At 35.7% G+C, this 23,469-nt stretch overlaps 4 protein-coding genes and 1 long non-coding RNA gene across 9 annotated transcripts; 2 read left to right on the forward strand and 3 right to left on the reverse strand.

Moving 5' to 3' along the window:
* Positions 1–8,587: 8,587 nt before the first annotated feature.
* Positions 8,588–11,712, reverse strand: LOC104736287 (protein RETICULATA-RELATED 1, chloroplastic). Of its 2 annotated transcripts, XR_015577983.1 has the most exons (8): positions 10,467–11,351; positions 10,287–10,385; positions 9,953–10,176; positions 9,767–9,836; positions 9,599–9,678; positions 9,379–9,443; positions 8,725–8,972; positions 8,626–8,671 (listed from the first exon to the last, which is right to left on the reverse strand). XR_015577983.1 is itself a non-coding variant. In XM_010456250.3 (7 exons), exons 1-7 carry the CDS (start codon positions 11,046–11,048, stop codon positions 8,779–8,781), a joined length of 1,314 nt encoding a protein of 437 aa, XP_010454552.1. In that variant the 5' UTR covers positions 11,049–11,712; the 3' UTR covers positions 8,588–8,778. The 2 variants fall into 2 exon arrangements, 1 of the variants encoding a protein (XP_010454552.1); XM_010456250.3 differs by having other exon boundaries at positions 8,588–8,972; positions 10,467–11,712.
* LOC104736289 (uncharacterized) lies at positions 11,657–13,297 on the forward strand. Of its 3 annotated transcripts, XR_015577985.1 has the most exons (3): positions 11,657–11,802; positions 11,886–12,004; positions 12,791–13,297. It is a non-coding gene; the product is annotated as an uncharacterized LOC104736289 (long non-coding RNA). The 3 variants fall into 3 exon arrangements; XR_759556.3 differs by lacking the exon at positions 11,657–11,802 and having other exon boundaries at positions 11,886–12,104; positions 12,770–13,297; XR_015577984.1 differs by lacking the exon at positions 11,657–11,802 and having other exon boundaries at positions 11,886–12,104.
* A 710-nt stretch (positions 13,298–14,007) lies between these two features.
* Positions 14,008–15,545, reverse strand: LOC104736290 (F-box protein At1g30790-like). 2 transcript variants are annotated; one of them, XM_087481335.1, is made up of 2 exons: positions 14,402–15,545; positions 14,008–14,133 (listed from the first exon to the last, which is right to left on the reverse strand). In XM_087481335.1, exons 1-2 carry the CDS (start codon positions 15,140–15,142, stop codon positions 14,008–14,010), a joined length of 867 nt encoding a protein of 288 aa, XP_087337461.1. In that variant the 5' UTR covers positions 15,143–15,545. The 2 variants fall into 2 exon arrangements, with proteins under 2 accessions (XP_087337461.1, XP_010454553.2); XM_010456251.3 differs by having other exon boundaries at positions 14,008–14,086; positions 14,358–15,545.
* A 131-nt stretch (positions 15,546–15,676) lies between these two features.
* Positions 15,677–17,965, forward strand: LOC104736291 (disease susceptibility protein LOV1). The gene is given in 5 exon segments (XM_087481333.1): positions 15,677–15,827; positions 16,043–16,941; positions 17,041–17,187; positions 17,274–17,463; positions 17,465–17,965. Coding segments are annotated over 4 exon segments (1,548 nt in total). The 5' UTR covers positions 15,677–15,827; positions 16,043–16,067; the 3' UTR covers positions 17,802–17,965.
* Positions 17,900–22,909, reverse strand: LOC104736292 (alanine--tRNA ligase, chloroplastic/mitochondrial). Its single transcript, XM_010456255.3, has 8 exons — positions 22,628–22,909; positions 21,731–21,823; positions 21,436–21,641; positions 19,766–21,337; positions 19,405–19,680; positions 19,014–19,223; positions 18,747–18,904; positions 17,900–18,617 (listed from the first exon to the last, which is right to left on the reverse strand). Exons 1-8 carry the CDS (start codon positions 22,710–22,712, stop codon positions 18,281–18,283), a joined length of 2,937 nt encoding a protein of 978 aa, XP_010454557.1. The 5' UTR covers positions 22,713–22,909; the 3' UTR covers positions 17,900–18,280.
* Positions 22,910–23,469: the final 560 nt, after the last annotated feature.

Here is a 23,469-nt window from a genome sequence, read left to right on the forward strand (position 1 = left end):
TATATCGCTATGGGGTGTCAAATTCACCAAAGTTTATCGACTTATTGTCAATGTGGGATTCCTTTAATTCTTCCCCTCGAGATGATAACTCTTGGAGCTCATTCATCTCATACTAAATCCCACTTTAGGATCAATAACATACCGTTTTCGGTTATGTCTATTATCTTAGATCTTTATAAAATATGAGCTTAGTATTACCCCCTCTCAAGATGATGACTTTTATGTCCATTCACCTTTGACCGAATCTTATTTTTAGATTGGTTATATTTGGGGTATAATATTGGGATTTATGAAAGAAATCAAATCAACATATATATACAATGAGCTTGTTAATCCAAAAAGATGGTGAATGGGCCAACATTATATGATTTTGGAGGCATAGCCTACTACAGAATTAAGAAGGAGGTATATAATCATCGACTCCGTAAACAATAAATAAAATTTTTAATAATTTTAATAAACTATAAATTAGATGTTACCTGAAATATGAATGAAGTGCAGTGCTTACAATCTCATGAAATGTGAACGGGGACATGCAATACTTTTAAAAGAAATTTTGTTTCTCTAAAAAAGTTCACAATGATTTTTAATATCATTGATTGACCGGGATGGTTTAGCCCGTAACACTAAATTTACTATCATTATTACCACCTTTAATTTTGCATGATATAATCATATACATGCATATCTCCAATATGGTCAAACTTGTGATACCATATTTATTTATAGTCTCAACATAATAGAAATAACTTTTCTTTGATCGTAGAGTAGGCAGAGCCTATCATATATAACAATCAATCCGGGAAAGACAAAGGTTTTATTTGATCATTAATGAGGCAGAACCTCTATATGTACAACGAACAATCCGAAAATGACATAGCCTTATGTTTGATCGTATAGAAGGCAAAACCTATCTTTCCGGAAAGGACATAGCCTTTTGTTAGATCGTGATGGAGGGGCGAAGCCTACCATATCAAATGATCAATCCAAATATTATATAGATTTATATATGATCGTAAAGGAGGCAAAGCCTACCATATATAACGATCTATCAGTCCGGAAAAGAGATAGCTTTTATTTGATTGTAAAGGAGGGAGAGCCTACCATATATCTAACGATCTATCCGGATATTATTTAGCTATAGATTTGATCGTAAAGGAGGCAACGCTTACAACTTATGACGATCAATCCGGAAAATGACATAATTTCACAAAGTCTATAATATTTATGTTCTATAAACATATATGAAAATAATATAGATTTACTTACCTTGTAATAGCTCCAGCGGTAAATATATCTTGCTGATAACGTGTTATAAATAATAGCGTAAATATATGTGTATATATGTATTTGTATAAGGAACTATATAATTGTACAAAGAAAATGGAGGAGGAACGTGGGAGAGGAGAGAGTGAGGAAAAGCAACATTAACACATTTCTTATTCTTCTTCTTATTATGTCAACATCTTTTTCTCACACCTTATTGTCACTTACATAACCTCTATATATACTAGTGATAAGACTATGATGACTCATGCACTACACAAAGAAATAATGACAAGTGTACAAATGTGAAGGACAAGTGGTGAAGTGGTGAACAAGTGTTACACCAAGTAAAGGGATATGTGTCATTAAGATGGAAGACACATGTGGTGATGGATAATCATAAATTTTTTTTATTTGTACTCAACAAAGAGATCCATGGCTCTTGTCGTCTGTTCAATGGTGCAAATAATTGTGGTTGCTAACTGAGATTGCCAATTATAAAGGTATAGAGGGTTACACCACAGACTTCTGCTTGGAAAACGCCAAGCTAACGCTTCTTTATTTATTCTTATAAAACAAATCAATGATTACAAGAACAAATCTAAGCACTCTTCTCTTTTCTATCTAACTAACCCTAGTATAGATTTAAAAGAAGAACAACAGTCACCTTCTTAGCTATTGATTGATTAGCTTCGAAGTATACAATCTCTCACAAAAGGTTTCAAAGTGTTAAGAAAACCTACGACTAAATTTGTTGGGTCTTTTATACTAAACCTCTCAAAACCCTAACAAGAAGATCTTCAAATCTTCGTCTAAGGCAAATACTTGTTCGCCAAGGTTTCTCCTTCCTTATCATCGAGTAAGATATTCTCTGAATATCTTCTCTCCCAAATCTGTTTTATCTTCATACATAGACAATGACACGTCAGCTACACCTCCTTGTCACACGTCACTCATCCGTTCCTAGGTACAGAGTCATGTGTCCTTACAGCTCCTTGTTCCACAGCGCTCTGCTACTGCAACTGCATCTTCTTATAATACATCATTTTGTAAAGGAATTGTGTGTGTTTTTTTTTATTTTTAAAATATAATTTATCCATGGTGATGGTGAATCTGACGTGCATTGTAGTGCGAAAAGGATTCTACGGAGGCCTCGCGACGAAATCGAGAGGTTGAAGTCTGATCCTACCGATCTGGCCTCCTCCTTGAAACAAAGATAATTATTGAGGTTCAACCTCTCTGCTCCAATATGGATGTTCTGTGGCGCTCAATCCCTGTTAAATCCGAGAGTGATCTCTGGAGAAGGTGAGGAATCCATTCTTGAGTCCAAGTTCATGCACATTACATGTTATAGATCAACAGAATTGGTTAAGTAGGTAGTGATGAGACGTTCGAGTTAGTTTATTCCAATTCTTCTACACGCTTGAGTATTTGAACCAAAGTCTGAAAATGTATAAGTGGAGGAATCAGAGGAATATTTTGGAAACTAAAGAGAGGTCGGATTTGTTAGACAGAGGTATAGCCCACATGTTGCAAAAAATAAGTTAAGAACCTCACTTGAAAAATAAACAATATTGTCGACAATCTTCTGATTTTTTATCCCTATAAGAGTTAATTTCATATTCATATCCCATGAAAACATCTTTTTAAAAGTTCTAACATTGAATGTTGATCGATCGCCTAATTATAGAGATAATTTAAACATATTGACATCCCACATTAAATGCAAATATACAAAGTTTCATTAACATTTTTCGTGCTATGTCGCTACAACGGGTTGTCCAAGTGCTTCACCTCATCTGCCATAATAGAATTTCCGACCAAGTCAAGAATGCTTATATGGTGAAACGGTTAAACTCGACAATGAGTATCCGTTCACTAATCTATGTTACATATTTTTCTAAAACCTCATATGTTATTTTTCAGATGTTAATTTGTGATGCAATCTCAGCTTCGACTTCTCAAAAAAACATAGTTTACTTTAAATATGTTGTTTCTGCCAATGTTTCGGTTTAAAAATATTTATTAAAAATGATGAATCTCAAGCTTGTTTTATATATATAATAATAATCATTTTCTAGAATTGTAGCTCCAGTTGATAACATGTCTTATAAGAGATGCTACATCACATATCATCTTTTGAAAAGGCTTGCATATCATTTTTCTAAATTTTGTTTTTTTAGATGGATTATTTTTTCAAGATTTTTTTCATAATTTTCCCAAAAAAGTGTGACCCTTACAATGTCTTCATTTTGGATTAAATTTTTTTAAGTTGAGTTGCGTAATTAATCTTTTATTTTCCTTTAAGTAAAATTTCATAATAGATCTTTCTAGTTTATGTCTCTTAGGAACTAATGTTTCACTTCAGTTTTATTTTTTTGTTTAGAATTTTATAAATACAATTATATAAACTGTTTTTTTTTTCATTAAGCATTATAATCTTACTTCCATTCTAAAACTCAATAACTCATGTTTCACTAACATCCTTCACTATAAATAGGTGCCAACAATGTTTATTTTTGTTTGTGTGGATACTAAACAAATTAAACTATATAAACATATAAAATCCACTAACCTGTATTTCTCTTTCATCATATCTAGAGTTACTATCTTAAGCATATCTTGCAGCATTGGCTGTACTGAGTATCTTTTTAATGGGCATTGCCACGAACAATCTTAAAATCAATAACAAGGATGTTGTTCACTTACCAAGATTCAGTCAAGCTCAACAGATTTACTGAAAGGAACAGGTAAGGAACCATTTTGAATTTTGTTGATATGTTGCTGCAATCCACTTTTCCAATTATGTAATTGATAATCCTGTGATATTAGATATTTTAAAGTTGAAATTAACTTAAAAACTCAGAGAGAGGACTGCAATTCCAAGTTGGAGCACATATTAGAGATGTTAGAGACACTACTTTATGATCAAAATAGAGGAATGCTGAAGGATATATATATGCCAATATCTTAGTAGAAGAAGAATAAGACATATAAACACTAACAAAGAAGAAATCTAAAAAAAAAACTCAAAATATCCAAACAAATCAAGAGTGATTGAACATGGAAGGTAGAAATAAGATCCTAACAAGATACATTAAACAATTTTGAATGATTTCGACTGTAGAACAAACAACAATCATATACCTAGTGGTGGAAGTGAAGAACATGAACAGGTCTGATTTCTTTTTCTGGTTTGGTTGTTCACTACAAGTAGAAAAATTCTTGGGTTCACCCCTAGGGGTAAACCACTCTTATTCACCCCATCTTAATTAACCAATCAAAATACAACAAACTGCCATATAATTAAACGAAATTATTTGTCTGTTTGGGTTTACAAAAGAGTGGTTAGGGTTTAGATTTTACAATTAAACAAAATTATATGTTGGGTTGGGTTTATAAAATAGTAGTTAGGGTTTAGATTTTACAATTAAAGAAAACTGTATTTTAATTTGGGTTTATAAAAAGAGTGATTTGAGTTTAGATGTTATAATTTAAAACTATAATATAATTTTAAAATTAATTGATATACATAATTTATTTCGTTAATCAATAAGTTGTTTCTTTAAATAAGAGGGGGTGAATAAGAAAGGTTCACCGATAGGGGTGAACCCAAGAATTGTCCCTACAAGTATAACCTGCACTCACCTTACGTTTTTTTATTTCTCTTATTGATTAAAAGGGGGAAAAATAGCATTTTATTAATAATAAATAATTTGGTGACTAATCGGTTAATTACATGTTTGTTTACTTAAAAACTATAAAATCAAAGTGTATACAATATTGGTGTGGAACAACCAGTTTGATAATGCTATACAGTCAACTGCAGAACAAATGTGTTTTGTGAGACAAGTTCGGTTCATATAAATAAGCTATGCATAATAATGGTTGATTGGTGAAAACTAATTTGCGGTACATTTTATTAAATATATATATATATATATATTTTTTTTTTGGTAGAAATTAAAATCATAAATATTGTATAAATGCGAATGACAACCTTTTTTTGTTAATGGTCTATAAAACAGTTTTTTTAAAAACATCACACTTTGAAAACAGCAATGGTTATGTTACCATTCAAGGCCATAATAGTAAAAGAACAATTCTTGAGTTCACTCCTAAGGTGAACCCCTTGGTTCACTTCTCCTTATTTTAGCCAATGAAAATATGACATCTCGTAATACATTTAAGAACCTATTTATTCACCTCTTTATAAAATAAGGAAACAAAATTTGTATACATTATTATAAAATTAAAAACTTAAACCGCTTATTTATAAACTCAAACCGATATATAATTTCATTCTAATTGTAAAATATAAACTCTAACCATCTCATTTGTAAACCCAAACCGACATATAATATCCTTCTAATTGGAAAATCTAAACCATAATCATCTCATTTGTAAATCCAAACCAACATATAATATCCTTCTAATTGTAAAATCTAAACCCTAACCATCTCATTTGTAAACTCAAACCAATATATAATTTCATTCTAATTGTAAAATCTAAACCTTAACCATCTCATTTGTAATCCCAAACCGACATATAATTTTGTTTTAATTGTAAAATCTAAACCCTAACCACTTCATTTGTAAATCCAAACCGACATATAATTTCGTTGTAATTGTAAAATCTAAACCCTAACCACTTCATTTGTAAACCCAAACCGACATATAATTTTGTTTGAATTGTAAACTAAACCTTAATCACCTTATTTGTAAACCCAAACCGATACTTCATTTCATTCTAATTGTAAAATCTAAACCAAGCCAATATTTAACTTTCCTTAAAAAATTATACAGAATTTGTTTTCTTAATATGTATTGTTTTTTAATTTAATTTTCTTTTATTTTTTTAAACAAGATAATATATAAAAGGTTCTAATTGGATGAAAAGGAGGAAGTGAACAAGAAAGTTCGTCCTAGGAGTGAACCTAAATATTTTTCATAGTAAAATTGTTTTGAGGAAGTTATTTCTAGAAGGTTTTATATCTACAAAAGAATAACTTTATACTTTTCGTCTTTTTTTCTTAAAAACAAATCAGACACACACAATGAGTGAGATTGCTATTAGTGTAACGAAAGATGGGAGACTTCCTTCTTATCTGGCACTAGGTGGCCCGTCGTGGTTACCGGTACGTATTGACGAGGAGCGACAAGGTCTTAGATGATGTCCCTTACTCGGTTTGTGCTTGGTTTTTATTCATTACTCTGTTTCATTCCCTTTGTATTTCAGTACTGTATTCTTTGTCTATTCAATAAAATCATCCAGCGTTAAAAAATTAAATAAAAAAATCAGACACACACACAATGATCAGTTTAGTAATTACGGTTATTAGTTATATGATACTGGTTTAAGTAAACTAAACCATTTTATTTCTCGCATAATGAATTACACACACCAAATCTTTTTTTTTTTTTTTAATTCTAAAACTAGGTTGGTACCCACGCTACGCCGCCGGATTGGTTTTCTATTTTATTTTTGTCATATTTTTCTGTTTTGTTTTTCTTGATTCATAATGTAATATATGTTATTTGAAATGAATTCATAAGTTTTTGTTAATTTCAATAGTATTTTTTATTATTCTTATTTACATCATCATACTTGAGTTCTTTATTTCATAAATTTAGTTTCTGAATAAATTTTAAAATTTATACCAAATAAGTTTAAGGATTACAAACCATTAGTTCTTGATTTGTTTTTCACTAAAAAATCCTCTAGAACAGTAAAACATATTACTCTTTTGATGTCTACATTTTAAATGTTCTTGATGGATCTCTTAGAGTACTTTGGTTTAGGCACTTGAACCTTTGTCTCGTAAATATGACATAAACCAAATATGAAGCTTTTGAAATTTACTAAGATCGAAAGAGAAATAAAAAAATGATAATTTTCACATAGAGAAGTAGTAGTAAGTTATTTGTATTGTACTAAACCTTGAAAAAAAGAAAATGTTCTGGTCCAAAGCAGCAATTTGCTAAATATCACCTTCATTCAAGATCTAAGTCAACAAAGAAGAGGTAAGTCAGTTTACAAAAACACTAATATTTCTTCTTGAAGTAACCCTAAAAGTTTAAATAAAAACGACATCTTTACCTCGATTGGACCTGCGATTCTAAAAGAAATTAATGAACTTTGTCATGCCCAAATTGCTCTTTTGTGAATTTCTTAATGGTTTGTATATCCGACGACAATTGTGGTTTCTATCTTTTCAAATTTCTTCTTTATCCTAATTTGTAACCTCGCCTCTTCTTCCAAGAGTTTTCGATAACCGGAGAATTTGATTTCAGAATATGTAGATTTTGATGAAACTCTTGTTCGAATTAATTAAAGGTGAATTTGGTGAGATTGCTTTGCCTCTTTAACAATGACCTATGCTTCTTCCATGTCTCTTCCCGCACGAGTCGTGTGTTTTCTTCTCTTTATGTTTGTATCATCGAAGACATAACTTTTTGACGATTCTGTTGTTTCTTCTCTCTAACTGAATTCAAGAGCAGTCTTATAGTGTGAAGGAGAAGAACCAACAATTAGAGTGTTCGTGTTTTTTTATTATTATTATGTCGGCAAGGGTTTATGAAGTGAAAGACAACATGATGTGGCAATAGGGGTGTCAATCGGGTTGGCTCGGCCCGATCCGGCCCAAAATCCGCAAAACACACATAAATTTGAGCCATTCTCGGCCCGATCCGAAATATTTCCAAGCTTATATTTCAATGCCCGACCCAGCTCTAACAGAGCTACAAGATTTTTCGGGCTTTTCCAGGTTTATCTTACGGATCAAAAATTCAAACTTATAAGTTAGTTTATAACATGTCTTAAAAAGAAATGTTTAAAGGTGCAATATAAAACAAATCAATCAAACTTTAAATAACTCATCTGTATTCACCAAAACCAACTTAATTTAAAATAAAATAAATTTTATACTTTAACCAAACAAAAAATATATATAATTCATATAAAATATCATAGATAAATATTTTAAAAATATTAAGTACGGTTATTAAGTAAATATGAAAATTAAGATTAGAGTTTTAAATTTTATTTACAATAAATCATTAAAAAAATATTGCAATCAAACAAAAATGTTAACAAAAAAGTATAATTATGTTTGTATAAGTCCGAGTCTGGTGTTTTCCAAGGTCCAGTCGGACCGGGCCAGCCTGCGGGCTTTGAACCTATTTGATATGCCTAGTGACACATAATTTTTTTATTGGTTTAGAAATTTTAAATGTATTAATTGAAATGTTTTTATTAGCTATTGATTTTAAATGAGGTGTCAACACCACCTTCAATGTTGAGGCTGATCTGTCACACAAGGAAAGCAACACATCCTTTCTTTTTATTGTACTGATCTCTTAAAATCACCTAATGTAATGTCTTAAAATCTCACCAAATCACATACTATTTTTTCTTTTCTGAAATGAAATATCTAACAATTCCACAAGTTTCAACACACCCCCTAGGCTAAATTACAATCCCGTTCGTAACAAAACCGAACCGGTTTATTACTACTGGACGCCGGACAATTTAGCCCAATCTACAAATTGCATACCGCCATATACATTGTTAGCAAACCGGACTCCCACCGTGAACGCCATGGCGACCACAGGGATGCGTTTGGCCGCATTAGAACCTTCCACGACACGCTCCAGGCCGTTTACGATTTGGTAACGCGCATTGGAAGATAAGCCAAGGAACACACCTGAACAAAAAAGCACAATAAAGAGAAAAGAGTGAGTCTCTATGTAATCAACAACAATTCATAGAGTGAAAAACTTCAGGCTTGTCTCTGAAGTTATGCAACTCAGTTACGTCTCTCCCCATGAATCTAATATTGCAAACAACAAGACGAATCTAGCTAAATATACCCACTGAGAATTGTAAACATAATCGATTCTTAGTGTCATTGGCAAATTCAGGTTCATTACATTCTTAGAAACTAAGCCTAGTTAAGAACCTTATGGCTGATTAGTGAATAACAAGAACTCGGAAAAAGAATAAGACAACACAGTATTGACGGCTTAAAACTGTTGATTTCATTCAATATCGGAGGAGAAAAGCTTCGATGACTCTGCAGAACAAAGTTAGAGATCAAAAGTAAAGCTTACCCCAAAGAGCAGCGCTTTCGAAAAGAGGTGGAATAGGGACGTCTTCCTCTGATTTCTTCACACTCCTATTGACATAGGAAACCCCAAATATGTGTCAGTAAAGAACAGTTTTTTTAGACAGTCAAGTCTCTAGACCACATCATATAAAACCACAGAGAAACTCAGAAGATCCATTTCATCATTGAGAAGTAGCAAGATAAGGTCGATGGTGAAAGAATACCGTTTTGCCGTCATGATTAGATTTGCAATTCCTTGACCGATGAGGCCGCAGCCAAATCCAACCGACCCATACAAGAGTCCCTGGATGAAGAATCACATCAATTAATTAAACCAAAGGTAAGGAAGATCCACAAAGAACATTAAAGCTAGCAATAGTTCTTCTCTATACCTTGTAGAAGAAAGTTGCAATGCGCTGGTTAACTGAGAATTTACAACCTGGCCTTTGAGCTTCAAAAACACTTCACATGTACCCCAAACAAAAAAAGCATATATAAGGACATCTCATCCCGAATATGTAGCCACATTACTTGAAGCCAAAAGTGAAAAAACGAGAGAGCGACAGTGAGAGTTTTACCTGCTAGGAAGGGAAGCACAAGCACGTTTAAGGTCCTTGAACAAACCTGTTGATGCCACGGATGGCTTCCCAATACGTGCATAGGGAGCCAATAGTCCAACCAAAGCAACATCAACCACAAGACCAACTAAAAGATCAGCAGCATACAACTCAAACTCTGACCAGAAGTCTTCCCCTCTCTTCTGTACTTCTGCAAAAGTTGCACAGCAAGAGTCTATGGCTACCTGCATTCACTCCGTCAAACAAACAAGCTCTTTCATATTCAATTTCTTTGACACAATCCTAAATAAAATAGTCCAAGACCAACAATGTTAAAGCTTAACCGTTGACACACCTCGGTTCCAACTTTGAAAAGAAACGAAGGATCTGCAAGCATTCTATTTCGAAGCATAGCACATGACCTCATCAGAAACCCAAGCGGCCAAACAGAACCCTACAAACATGAATACATCATCATACAATTACAATCATAAAAAGCAAAATCACTCCTACATTTTTCCAAAAAGCAAGAAACCTGTAGATCGAGGTAACGAAGAAGGAACAGTTTCCGAATCCCAACGGATTTAGCCGCCTCCAACATATCCTCCGGTAACGTGATCCCTCTACGTTCAGTCTCTTTCATAACTTCTTCAAACTTCAAAATCGGACCAAACTCCTTCTCCTCAGCTTTATCTGCTTCATCCTCTCCATCATCTCCTTCTCCATCATCTCCTCCTCCTCCGCCTCCTCCATTACCACTATCTCCACCGCCGTCGTTATTCCCATTCTCATCGCCGCCATCACCATCATCAAGTTCCGGCTCCAAATCGCTTAAAGTCTCATCCTTTAAGCCACTATAAGCCCACTCCGGTACCGATCTACCAGAGATTTCACCCGAAACCACATCTGATCCCACACATCGGAGTCTCAAATTCCGAGAAGAAGAAAAGTCTGAATTCAAATGGATCCGTCTAGATTCAACACCAGGGCTTCTACGGAAACAAACCGATCCAATTCCAAACCTTTGACCGGCTCTGCATTGGTTTCGCAGCTCTACAGTATTAAAACCATCGTTGTAGACATTCGAAACGTGGGAGATTTTAAGGGAAATAGACATTTGCCTCTTCCACTATTCTTGAGATGATTCTATGATCTATGGATGAAAAGATCCAAATACACAGAGATGCTTAAAAGCTTCAAATGTTTGAAATGGAGACGATGATGATGATGATTGTGATGACGGAGTTATGTATGCTATGCGTTTTTTTTAATCAGTTGCGGAGGTTTTGAAGGGTTTTGAAAATAGTACACACCCTTGCCTTATTCAGAAACGAGACAAGAGAGAGAGAGAGAGAGAGAGAGAGAGAGATCAGGTACGGTTGTGTCTACGGAATACTTAACAAATGGTCAGACCAAAAGTGAAACTCACTTCTCATTTTTTATCTTCTTATAATTAAAAGAGGAGTACCTTCTTTAAATGTCCAAAATGTTGATAGATATTACAGAAATTGCCATTCAATTATGTAGGAAGGAGATGATTAATTAAAATTGAGAGGGGTAAATTTGAGAAAAAATAATCAAAATTGGAAAAACCCGACCCATGAACCCAGGGATCCGCGTGTTTCTACATTGCATAAACAGACCCGACCCATTTAGAAAACACGCGGATCCTGTTGGAAACAAAATGATGTTTCATATATTTTTCCCTCGTCTCGCCGCCTTGCCAGATTCCCTTTGATCAACTTTCTTCTTCTTTGTGCTTCTTCTCTCGAGAATCTCTCGATCACTCAGAAAAATTTGAGGGTATTTATGAAGAATCAAAATGTTTTTCAGAAGAGAGGCCAAGATGACAAAAGAAGAAAGATGAGAAGGTATTAGATTCATATTGTAGTGGTACCTAGATTCGTATTGATATTTTTTTTTTTATAAATGATAAGGCTCTCTATTCCTATAGCAAAATTCTAAACGGAACGAGAGAAATGTAGAAGAAGATAGCGCGGTTGACAGTTTTGGAGAAGATGATGTTCAACAATCAACATAATCATCACATGATGAGTTGTCTTCTGTTAAATGGTAGATCTAAAATTTTTCTCATAGCCTGTAGTGAGATGACAGCCTAATTTCTGGGAGTATACATTAGAACAGCTCAAGTCGAGTCGACTACTAGGTTGAGGTATCAAAAGTTTAAGAATCTTCTAATAGGTTTTCGGTTTTTGTGTGAATTTGCATCCGTTGATGTGAGTGAATAGTACGCATTCTTCTCAAAGTCTATGTTTCTTATGTATAATACTAAAAGCAGAGCATCTTATGTGTTAGCAGGGGACTAAATCTACATATGGTTTCCAATTTTTTGGACTAAGTTGAATATAATAACAAAAACAATTCGCAACAGTTCATAGGGTCCAATGATAGTGACACGTTTGAAGTAGAGAACAAGATGAATGGGGTTAGTCAAATTTCAGAAAATTATGTGCTCATGAATATAAAATGTTTTATGTGTTCAGTTTTTTATGAGTTTGAATTCTTTTGGTTGTTTCGGTTCTTGAACCATTTATTTTATTATGTTGTATAGTCTTTTAGGTTTTTTTGTTGTCTAAGTTGCCCGTTTTGTTTAATTAAATTGCAGGTTTTTTATTGTCTAAGTTGTAGGTTTGTTTTGTTTAAGCTATAGACTGCCTATTTTAATAATAACCTTCTCTTAGCCTTCTACTTCCAGAATTGACTGCATACATGTTGGCCAAGTCTGTCTCTATTTCAGGTTTATCAGTACGGTCTTAAAATTGAGATTAGAGTGTCATTGCTAAAAAGATGACATTTTTGTATATGTTTTGATTTTAGTTGGTGGCAATCTATGAACAGAATTGCAGTTCAAGGCTTTGTGTGGGGTATCAATTCGTTTGACCAGTGGGGAGTTGAGCTAGGAACAGGTTTGGTTACTCAGGTGAGAAAGCAATTTCATTCATCATGCACTCAAGTTTACTAGCTTCAGTTCTCTGTCTTCCCTGAAGCTGAGATGTTACCAACAAAGTCTGTGTCCACTCTAGACACTTTTTGGCTTAAGGGAAATGCCAAGTTCTTGCTCGGAAGCATCAACCCAACCCAAACCTTGTGTGAGGTTTTCATCAGTGAGCTTATCAAGGGAATAAATTAGTTTTCCCTTCTTTATTTTCTAGATTATCAGACTTTGTGTTTTCATTAATTATATGCATTTTCCTAGATTTTGATCTTTTTTAGAAAAGTTGAGGCATGTCCAAAACAAATCATTAAAAAATGAAATTCTAATTTTAAAATAATGAAAATGTAAATTAGAAACTTAAGATAGAATATTTTTTTGTAAATAAGAAAAATAATATCGTTAAAACAAAATTAGAAAAAGCGATATATATATATATATAATACTTGCATGTCTTGTGAACTCAAACATGTCGGATGTCGGCATACTTTTATACACCCACAAATTTTTTTTATAATAATTTTTTTCGGGTAAAAAAATCTTTATACCCGTTGTTAAACGGGTTTAGCATGACAGGTTTGAACTATTAATCCAACACTAAAACCATTAACTTCTCAAATATTATAAATTTGTAACCATAGTTCATCTTCTTACATTCAAACAACTAAGTTTTTTTAATAGCACAAGTCCAAACAAATGATAAACTAACTAGACACAAAATTAAATAATTAAAAATTTATAAACTAAATAAAATAAAAGTTATTTTTCAAAATACAATAACTAAAAATTAGTCCCGCGGTATACCGCGGTGAAACCTAGTTATAACTAGTATTACACAGCCGGCCTAAATTGTAAAAGCGCAACCCCCATGTGATTGATTTTAAACATTTCTCACATGAAAAGGTAAAAGCAAAACTATTTTTTACTGGTCACACAACACACAATGAACCTTTTAATGCAACAGTTTGTTTCAATAATTAGTTAAAGATGAGATATTACGACCAGCTTGAGTGTTTTTTTTCAAACTGTTCAGCCATGTCAGTATATATGTCACTAGAAAATTATTGGCGACTCTCCTCATACTTACAAAGTCATGATTAGGAAAAAAAACTCGTCACAGTACTCACAAGAACATAATATTCTCAACGAAACCAGGAAAACTCCAAATCTCACGAGTTCGTTTACCAATCCCATGAACACGTCTAAATTCATTATCAGCAATTCCTTTGATATCCACTCTTCGATATCTCTTCCTTCTTCCTATACAATCTTCTTGCATAGATAGTTTCTCTTAAGTAGAACTTCAACCAAGATTTTCGGATAGAGTTGCTTTGATAATACATAAATGTAAACCAAACAAAAGTCATATGATTGAATTGAATGGAACAAAGCTAATGAAATCTCATACTCATCACAAGTACATAATATTCTCAACGAAGCCAGGAAAACTCAAAATCTCACGAGTTCGCTTACCGAACACGTTTAAATTCATCATCAGCAATTCCTTCGATATCCACTCTTCGTATGCTCTCTCTTTGAAAATCGTAATAAAAAACACTAAACGGTATATGTGACTGTAACCGTGAATCAATCATAATAAGCTCACCCGTACGAATCTCTCCCTTAAGGTTAACGTAATCCTCAAGTAAATCATCCAAGTCATCAGGTTGGGCACACCGCAACTCAGACCATTCTTGTTTCTCAGCATCTTCTAAAATCCACAACACCATCTCATCGTTTGTAAAATCTACACAGCCCAATTTCCCATTGTAGTTTAAAAGAGAAGAAGAAACATGCGATTTTTCGTCGGGTGCTTGAATCAGGTCCAGCTTCTGAGATCTTACATCGAATCTAATTATTCCTGAGCTGCCTTCAGCTATATAGTATATAGCACCATTGATGCAAATCCCTTCATGGACATCGTGATATCTAATAACACCTTGGGTGATTTCAATCTTTCTCCACTCTTTTTGTTGAGACTGCAATGTGAAAACGTAATGCTCCAGTTGGAAACCTTTTTTCCCACGTTTAGCGCGGTCAGGATTGAACATCATTACACACAACACTTTGTATTCATCTCCTACCGGGTCGTACCCGAGACGTGCGAAAACTTGTCTCCCGTTGGAGACAACATCCGGCAGTTTCACTATTTGTCTAGTGGTCGGATTACAAACGGCGATCGAAGAGCCACGCGTGCAGCAGAAGAAACCATTCACGGGACGAGTTCTGATGTAGTAGACCAGATCCGAGATCGTCATGTCGTGTCTGGCGACAACTGTGGGGAATTCGTTGTTTCTTTGGTGTTCTGGAGCTGAGAAGATGAAACGTTTACGGGAATCGAAGTGCTTGAAGGTGAAAAGGAAACGAGGTCGAGTCTTTGACCTAACCAGAAACGAGTCGGCGAAATCTTTACTGCGAATGATTGAGAATCACAGCTTCGACACATACTGAAATCGGATGAGGGCTTCTCCTGGAAGTCTAGAGAGTATCTCGACGGTGAGATCAACAGGGATGAATATTGTGGAGCTTCCGTGGAGCCGCTTACGTGAGGGAGACGATTCTGAATCTTCCATGGCCGCTGGTGGTGATGAATCGTTCTGATGATCCACACACAACCCTAACAACTCCAAATGATGTTATTTTTACTCATGTAACAATATTTACAATTTTTAACTATACATTACTAACCCATTATGTTGCTGACAGGCCCATCTAAAGTTGACTAATCTTTTTTCTTATTTGGGTACGAAGAGTTGACTTTTTAAAAAAAAATTTGTGCAAAGAAATGTATTAATTCAGATTAGTTTGACTAATAATAAAAAGCAAAGCCGTACCTATCGTCGTCTCCTCATCCGTCAGGCAAGAGCACTCGGCTGCGAAGGGGAGCTTAAAAGTGAGAGCTTCTGACGGTGAGTCCCGATAAAATCAGAACTTCTTTTTTGGGTATGCACTAAATTTTCTGATATAACGATTCATTCTCTAGAATTTGTTTTTATTTTATTTTATTTTTGTATCCTATTTTGGTTAGATCGAGAGAATTATCTTCATTTTTTTAGAGTTTGAACTCAGGATTTTGGTAGATATAGAAGTATCATTTGTTATTTCTATCTAAAAAAATTTGGTAAAATTGAAATTTGGATTTGATCGATGCATTGCAGAAGGGTACATCTTTGCCTCTTTGGAATGGCCGAGGCAGTTGTAGCATTTGGATTGCAGAAGCTATGGGAGCTACTAATTCGAGAATCGAATAGGTTAAAAGGAGTCCATGAACAAGCTACGGAACTACAAAGCGATTTAAGACGGCTTAAATCGTTTGTGAAGGATGCAGAAACTAAGAAGAGTAAGAGCGAGAGAGTGAGAAATTGTGTGGATGAGATTGTGTATGATGCTGAGGACGTAATCGAGAGTTTTCTTATCAAAGAAGAGAAGCGTGTAATAGAAAGAAGAGAGTTTAAGAAACATTTAAAGAGTGTTTCTTGTGTTACATTTGCTAACCAGGAGTTTGGTTCACAAATCAGAAGCATCATCACTAGGATCTCCAAGGTAATAGATAACATGGAGAGATTTGGAGTGAGAGAAATCATCGACAAAGAAGAAGAAGAAGAAGAACTAGTTGGTCATCTCGTGGAGATACGACAATCTTTTCCTAGCGTTTCTGAAAGCAGCCTTGTTGGTGTGGAGCCTAGTGTTGAAGGGCTAGTGAGTCATATTGTAGGGGAGGGTGGTGTTCAAGTGGTTTTGATATGCGGGATGGGCGGTGTTGGGAAAACCACACTCGCTAGAAAAGTTTTTCATCATTAGATGGTGCGGCGTCATTGCAGTGGATTTGCTTGGGTGTTTGTTTCACAGGAGTGTAGACAGAAGCATGTGTGGCGGGTGATGTTACAGAGTCTTAGGCCGAAAAATGAGGAACAGAGGATTTTGGAGATGACAGTGTCTAGACTCCAAGATGAGCTCTTTAAACTACTTGAAACTGAGAAATGTTTGATTGTCCTTGATGATATATGGAGCAGTGCAGCTTGGGAGCTTATAAAGCCAGCATTTCCACATACATCAGGTGACTCTTCACCATGAATCATAATGTTTTTTATGTAGAAAATGTTAGAAAACAAAATGCATTCGTCTCAGCTGGTGTCTAATATTGAAACATGGTTAGGTAGCAAGGTATTACTCACTTCTAGAAATGAGGGTGTTGGTTTGCATCCAGATCTAAAAGCCGTCATCTTTAGGCCTAGATGCCTAACTTATGAAGAAAGCTGGGAAGTTTTTCAGAAGATAGCTTTGTTTGAGGGAAACGATATAGGTATGCATTTGAAAGGGGTTTGCATTTTATTGAAGTAATCTAAATGCTAAAAAAGAATGAGCAAAGAGTCTTATGTTTGTGTGTAGAGTTTCAGGTTGATGATTTATAGGAAGAGATTCAACAAATGCTCAAACATTTTGGAGGGTTACCATTAGCTGTGAAAACTCTTGGAGGGTTTCTAGCTACAAAATGTACTGCGTCCGGGTGGCAAAAGGTACAGAACAATATTGGATCTCATATTGTAGAAGGCGACATTGGTAGTTTGGTATTCAATGTGTTATGAAGATTTACCTTGTCATTTGAAGCACTGCTTTCTTTACCTTGCCCATTTCCCGGAATATTATGAGATACAAACAGAGACATTGTTCAGTTACTGGGTCGCAGAAGGAATAGTGATGGTTCATAATGAAGAGGCTACTATTGTAGATATAGCTGAGTATTATTTGGAGGAGTTGGTTAAAAGGAGTATGGTATTAGTAGGGAAGAGGAACACTATGACATCAAGAATTGAATCTTGTCGTCTGCATGACATTGTAAGAGAAGTCTGTTTGTTTGAAGCCAAAGAAGAGAATTTCATAGATCCTTATCGCCTCTGTTTCACTATCATCTGGTGACTTACCCGAGGATCCAATGTCAGTTCTCGAGAAGTTACATAGCTTGAAAATTGTTAGTCTAGAACTGAAATTAGAATCTGTAAACCAGCCGGTATCTGTGGCTTCAACAACTCCTTTGTATTCCAATCAATAAAAAGCCTTTTCGACTAAAGGAAAGAAAAAAAGTTTAACTCAATGTTCAACCGAATGAACAGAGTAGAAAAAGACCGAAATTTCAAACATCTTCTTTGTAACGTTAGACTTTTTTTTTTCGAATTGAAGCAACTGATGACATATCCATTCGAATTAGCTAACCGAAAATGTCATCAATAGCAACCTACTCAACATCTTATTGACTAATAATAATGATCCAAAAACCAATTGAGTATTTCGTCTAGACAAATCTATACATGCGTTTCAGTTTTCTAGAATCAAGCAATATGCTCTTCCTTCTCCCTGTACAACCTTGTTGCATAGATAGTTTTTCTTGAAGTAGAACTTCAACCAAGCTTTTCGGATAGAGTTGCCACGAGATCTTCCCGAGCTTTCTCTATAGCACTTGGGAGATTTTCAGGCTTCCTGCCACCTGCTTGAGCGAAATTGGGCTTTCCACCACCTCCTCCGCCACACAGCTTAGCTATGGGGCCAATGAATTTCCCTGCTTGAACTCCTAGAGAGACTACTCCGGGACTAAATGCAGCAACTAAACTAACCTTGTCTTTTTCTGGAGATGATCCTAGTACCACAGCGACTGGATCTTCCAGTGTGCTTACCAAATGCTCAGCTGCACTCTTTAATGAGTCAGCATCAGTGTCATCCATAGACTCAACGAGCACTCTGAAGAAATTAAAACATTCACAGGAAGAAATTTAGTTGATATTATAACTTTAGATCATGTGTCAAATTCTCTGAGCATAACAATTATCATACAATCCATTTCTAGCAGGAAACAACAGGTTTTGATACCTTATCGTCTGTGAAGTTCCTACTGTAAATGCTTTGTTCGATATGACAGATGCTTTATAGACTGCTGCTTTTGAACGCAAGTCTGAGGCCTCTTTTCTAGCAGCACGCAGTTCCTCTAGAAGATTCTCCACTCTGCTTGTAACATCCTCTGCTTTCACCTTCAGATTAAAACCACACGACAATTAAATATGTCACAAGTAGCTACTATCTTGGAAGCAGCAAATATGAAATAATTATAGAAAGGAAAACTCTCTAGAAGCGGCATACCTTGAGAGTCGAGCATAGACGTGTCATTTGAGAATCTCGTGAGTTTATGTATTCAATGAATGCTTCACCTGCAACCGCTTCGATACGTCTGATTCCAGATGCAATGCCCTGTTCTGAGATAATCTTGAAGGCTCGTATCTCTGCAGTATTGCCAACATGAGTGCCACCGCAAAGTTCCATGGAGACACCAGGGACTTCTACTACACGAACCTGCGATTAATGTAAGGGTCCTCTTTTGTCAAGCCAAATCAACTCAACACCAAACTGTAACACTTTATACACTCATGTAGTTCTCTCATAATTCAGGTTTTACGAAGATGCTTGACTAGTATTTTGACGTTCCCAGAACCTATACAATCTTCGAATTTGTTAATAGTGAAATCTTTCTTACCTCGTTTTCATCATACTTTTCCCCAAACATTGCAATGGCTCCAGCTTGTTTTGCATCAGCAAGAGGAAGGACCTTTGTTTCAAGACGTGTAGCATCCCGAATCCACTTATTGATCAGGCATTCGATTTCCTCAAGCTCATTACCATGCAAAGACCTATTAAAGTTGAAATCGAATCTGAGGCGGTCAAAAGCTACTAATGAACCAGCTTGTGATGTTTCTTGTCCTATTACTTTCTTAAGTGCGGATTGCAGTAAATGAGTGGCCGTATGGTGAACCTGGAAAGTTAACAAAAAGGATCAAGAATTTTAAAACGAAAGAGGCAGTTGCGGTATTGGGATGCAAAATGACATTCAAACGTACCTTTGCTCGTTGCCTCAAGTCTACATCCACAGCTGCTTCCACCTCCTTGCCAACTTCCAGAGCTCCACTTTTTACAGTGCCCTTGTGAACAAATATTTTAAGAGACTTCTGCACATCAGTTACCTCAACAACAGCTTTCTCTTGGCTCCCATCACTGCTAACATAAAGAAAACCATGATCAGCAATTTGACCTCCTGATTCAGCATAGAACGGAGTTCTGTCCAGCAAAATCTCTACATCACTGCCTTCAGAGACCCTTATCACAGGCTTCCCATTCACCAAAAGACTTTTCACAACAGCACGAGCAGAGAGACTGTCATATCCCAAAAACTCAGTGTCTGCAATATTTTTCGTGATGTCAGCATCATCTTCAACTGTCAGTTTTACAACGTTGTGAGCAGCTTGAGACTGACGCCTTTGATTCTCCATCTCCACTTCAAAACCTTTTATATCTATACTGACTCCACGTTCTTCAGCAACTTCTGCTGTTATCTCCACAGGGAAACCGTATGTGTCATAGAGAAGAAACGCATCTTTCCCATCCAGATAAGGCTTATTCTTAGTTTTAACTGCAACTGACAGGGCGTCCTTAAGCTTCTGGTCAAGTAACTTTTCTCCTCTTTCCAGAGTTTTCCTAAAGTGAAGTTCCTCTTGTCTAATCTCCTCAATGATGCGTGGAGCCTTTAGTTTGACATCTGAATCAATATATGTACTCATTTCTATCACCTTTTCAGCAACTGTTGGCAAAAACGCTTCCTTTGGATTACCATTTCTATCCCCATTTATTCCGAGAGACTTCCCCTTTCGAACTGCCCTTCTTATTAGCCTCCTTACTACATAACCTCTGCCAATGTTTGAAGGAGAAACACCGTCTGATATGAGATAGACAACTGCCCGCATGTGATCTGCAATCACTTTTAGACTTGTCTTTGCCTTTTCACTTGCAGAGTCGTATGATAGATTCGCCAACTCTGAGATCTTCGCAATGATTGGATATATCAAATCTGTCTCGTAGTTGTTTGGAACCTTCTGAAGGATTTGAGCCATACGTTCTAGACCAAGACCAGTGTCTATGTTCTTCTGTTTCAAGGGCTCAAGCAATCCATCTTCCGTCTTGTTATACTGCATGAAAACCAAATTGTAGAACTCAATGAATCTGGTATCATCCCCAAGATCAACATCTTCACCATAACCTCTCTCCGGATAGAAGTCATAGTATAACTCTGAGCATGGACCACAAGGACCAGTTAGTCCACTGGTCCAAAAGTTGTCAGCTTCACCCATTCTCTTTATCTGCTCAACAGGGACACCAACATCATTCTTCCAGATTTCAAAAGCTTCATCATCGTCTTCGTAAATGCTAACCCAAACTCTATTAGCAGGTAGGCCAAACTCTATAGTTGATAGCTCCCATGCCCATCTTATCGCTTCTTTCTTAAAGTAATCACCAAAGCTAAAGTTCCCAAGCATCTCAAACAAAGTATGATGCCTGGCCGTTTTGCCAACATTCTCCAAATCGTTGGTACGTATGCACCTTTGTGCAGTGGTTGCACAAGGAACCTGTCTAGGTACCTGCATCATTTAAAAAAGTCCCACCAATGTTAAAGGAATAGTCACTAAATGCAGGGAAACAGTAGTGATTGCCGATTGGCTTGAATTGTTATTGATACCTTTCCAAGAAAGATAGGCTTAAACTGAAGCATTCCAGCAATCGTTAATAAGACAGTAGGATCTTCTGGAACAAGAGATGCACTTGAAAGCACTTTATGCCCACGAGATGCAAAGAATTCAAGAAAACGCCGCCGTATTGAGTCTCCACTAACGTCATTGGACTGACAATCCTCCTTAGCGTCCTCAGACACCGGATGTACTGACACTGAAATCCACATAGTAAAGACATATTAGTCCCCAAATTCAATGGAAGAGACAAAAACAGATTATGTGGAAACACAATAAGTGTAAAACCGGATGAACTCTTAGCAATAATCTGAGGTGACTGAGTTGATCTGGGAAGCAAGATCGAAGGAGAAACACCTGTAGAGGTTCTGGTAACAAAACCTGCAAACCACATTTTCAATAAATTAACGCCGAGATGAGATGAATACTGAAAAATTGCACAGAACACTGAAATCAAAGCAACAAGAAGAGACAATAAACAAAGCTCAAGAACTTTATTTATCAATCAAATTAGCGTGTGCTCTCAAGTTTCAAACAAACTGTAAAAATTTATATTTTCTAACAATCCTTTGGAGCCCGGTTAAGTTCAATTGTAAGAAGCTACATCACTAATCATGTACAGACCAAGATAATGACAGTTTCATGGATACCAGCTCTGTAACAAACCTAATTAGAAAAATCTCTCTGCTTCAATGGAAAAATAAAAAAAAACCAAAATTCAATTTAGCCAAGAGAACAAATCACATAATCAATAAATTAACGCCGAGATGAGATGAATGCCGAGTGCTCTCAAAGCAACAAGAAGTGAATAAACAAAGCTCAAGAAATTTATATATCAATCAAATTAGCGTTTGATCTCAAGTCTCAAACAAGTTATACTAGTTTTGTTGAACGAGTATGTTCTGACAATCCCTTGGAGACCAGTTAAGTTCAATCGTAAGCAGCTACATCACTAATCATGTACAGACCAAGATAAATGACAATTTCATGGAAACGAGCTCTGGTCACAAAAACCCCAATTGGGAAAATCACTCTGCTTCAACGGAGAAAGAAAAAAAAGAAACCCAGAATTCAATTCCGCCACTAATTCATTTCTAAACACTAAGTCCTCAATCTCATCACTTTCATGATGATTATATAAAAAAAAAAGATTGCGAAAAAAGGGAGAGAAGAACAGAGCCGTACATTTAGAAACGAGAATACAAGAAGGATGCGAAAGCAAAATTGGTCTAAGAGGAACATCGAAAAGGTTTACTCTTGTCAAATTCATCGTTAGACAGAAGAAGAAGAAGACACAGTAATGGCTGTGAAGCTTCTTTTTCTTTTATCCACTTCTTTGTGGTTTTAACAAATTTGATTCATCAATCAATTGTTTTTTTTAATCTGCCCTTCCATTGTTTTTTGGTAAATCTTAAAACTAAGTCGTTAAGGTTTAAGGGGGAATCGAAAAATACCTTCTTCATTAGTGGTCTATGGGGTGAATTATCTGAGGTGATTAGAAGGGTTACTGGTCCGGTGGTGATTGGTAGAGATTTTAACACAATTGTCCGTCTTGATGAGAGAACTAGGAGAAATGGGTTGTTATCTCCGAATTCTTTAGCGTTTGGGGAGTGGATCAATGAGCTGTCCTTTATAGATAGAGGGGTCGAGTAGAGAGGTTTTTTGTTGCTAAGAGGCTGGACTGCGTTCTTTGTTGTGCACACTCGCATCTTAAATGGCAAGAAGCTGTGGTTACTCATTTGCCGTTCCTTGCTTCGGACCATGCTCCTCTGTATATCCAGCTTACACCGCAGTCGGTTGGAGATGCGAGTAGAAGGTCGTTTCGCTTTGAAGCGGCATGGTTACAACATCCGGGATTTAAAGATCTGTTAGTATCTTCGTGGGATAGGAGCATCAATACGTGTGAGGCTCTAGATAGATTACAAATGACATTGAAAAAGTGGAATAGAGAGGTTTTTGGGGATATTCATTCTAGGAAACTGAAACTGGAGAATGCTATTAAGTTAGTTCAAGCTAGAATTGATCGG

This window comes from Camelina sativa, chromosome 13 (genome assembly GCF_030686135.1).
Source record: "Camelina sativa cultivar CO46 ecotype springtype chromosome 13, ASM3068613v1".
NCBI classification, from domain to species: domain Eukaryota; kingdom Viridiplantae; phylum Streptophyta; class Magnoliopsida; order Brassicales; family Brassicaceae; genus Camelina; species Camelina sativa.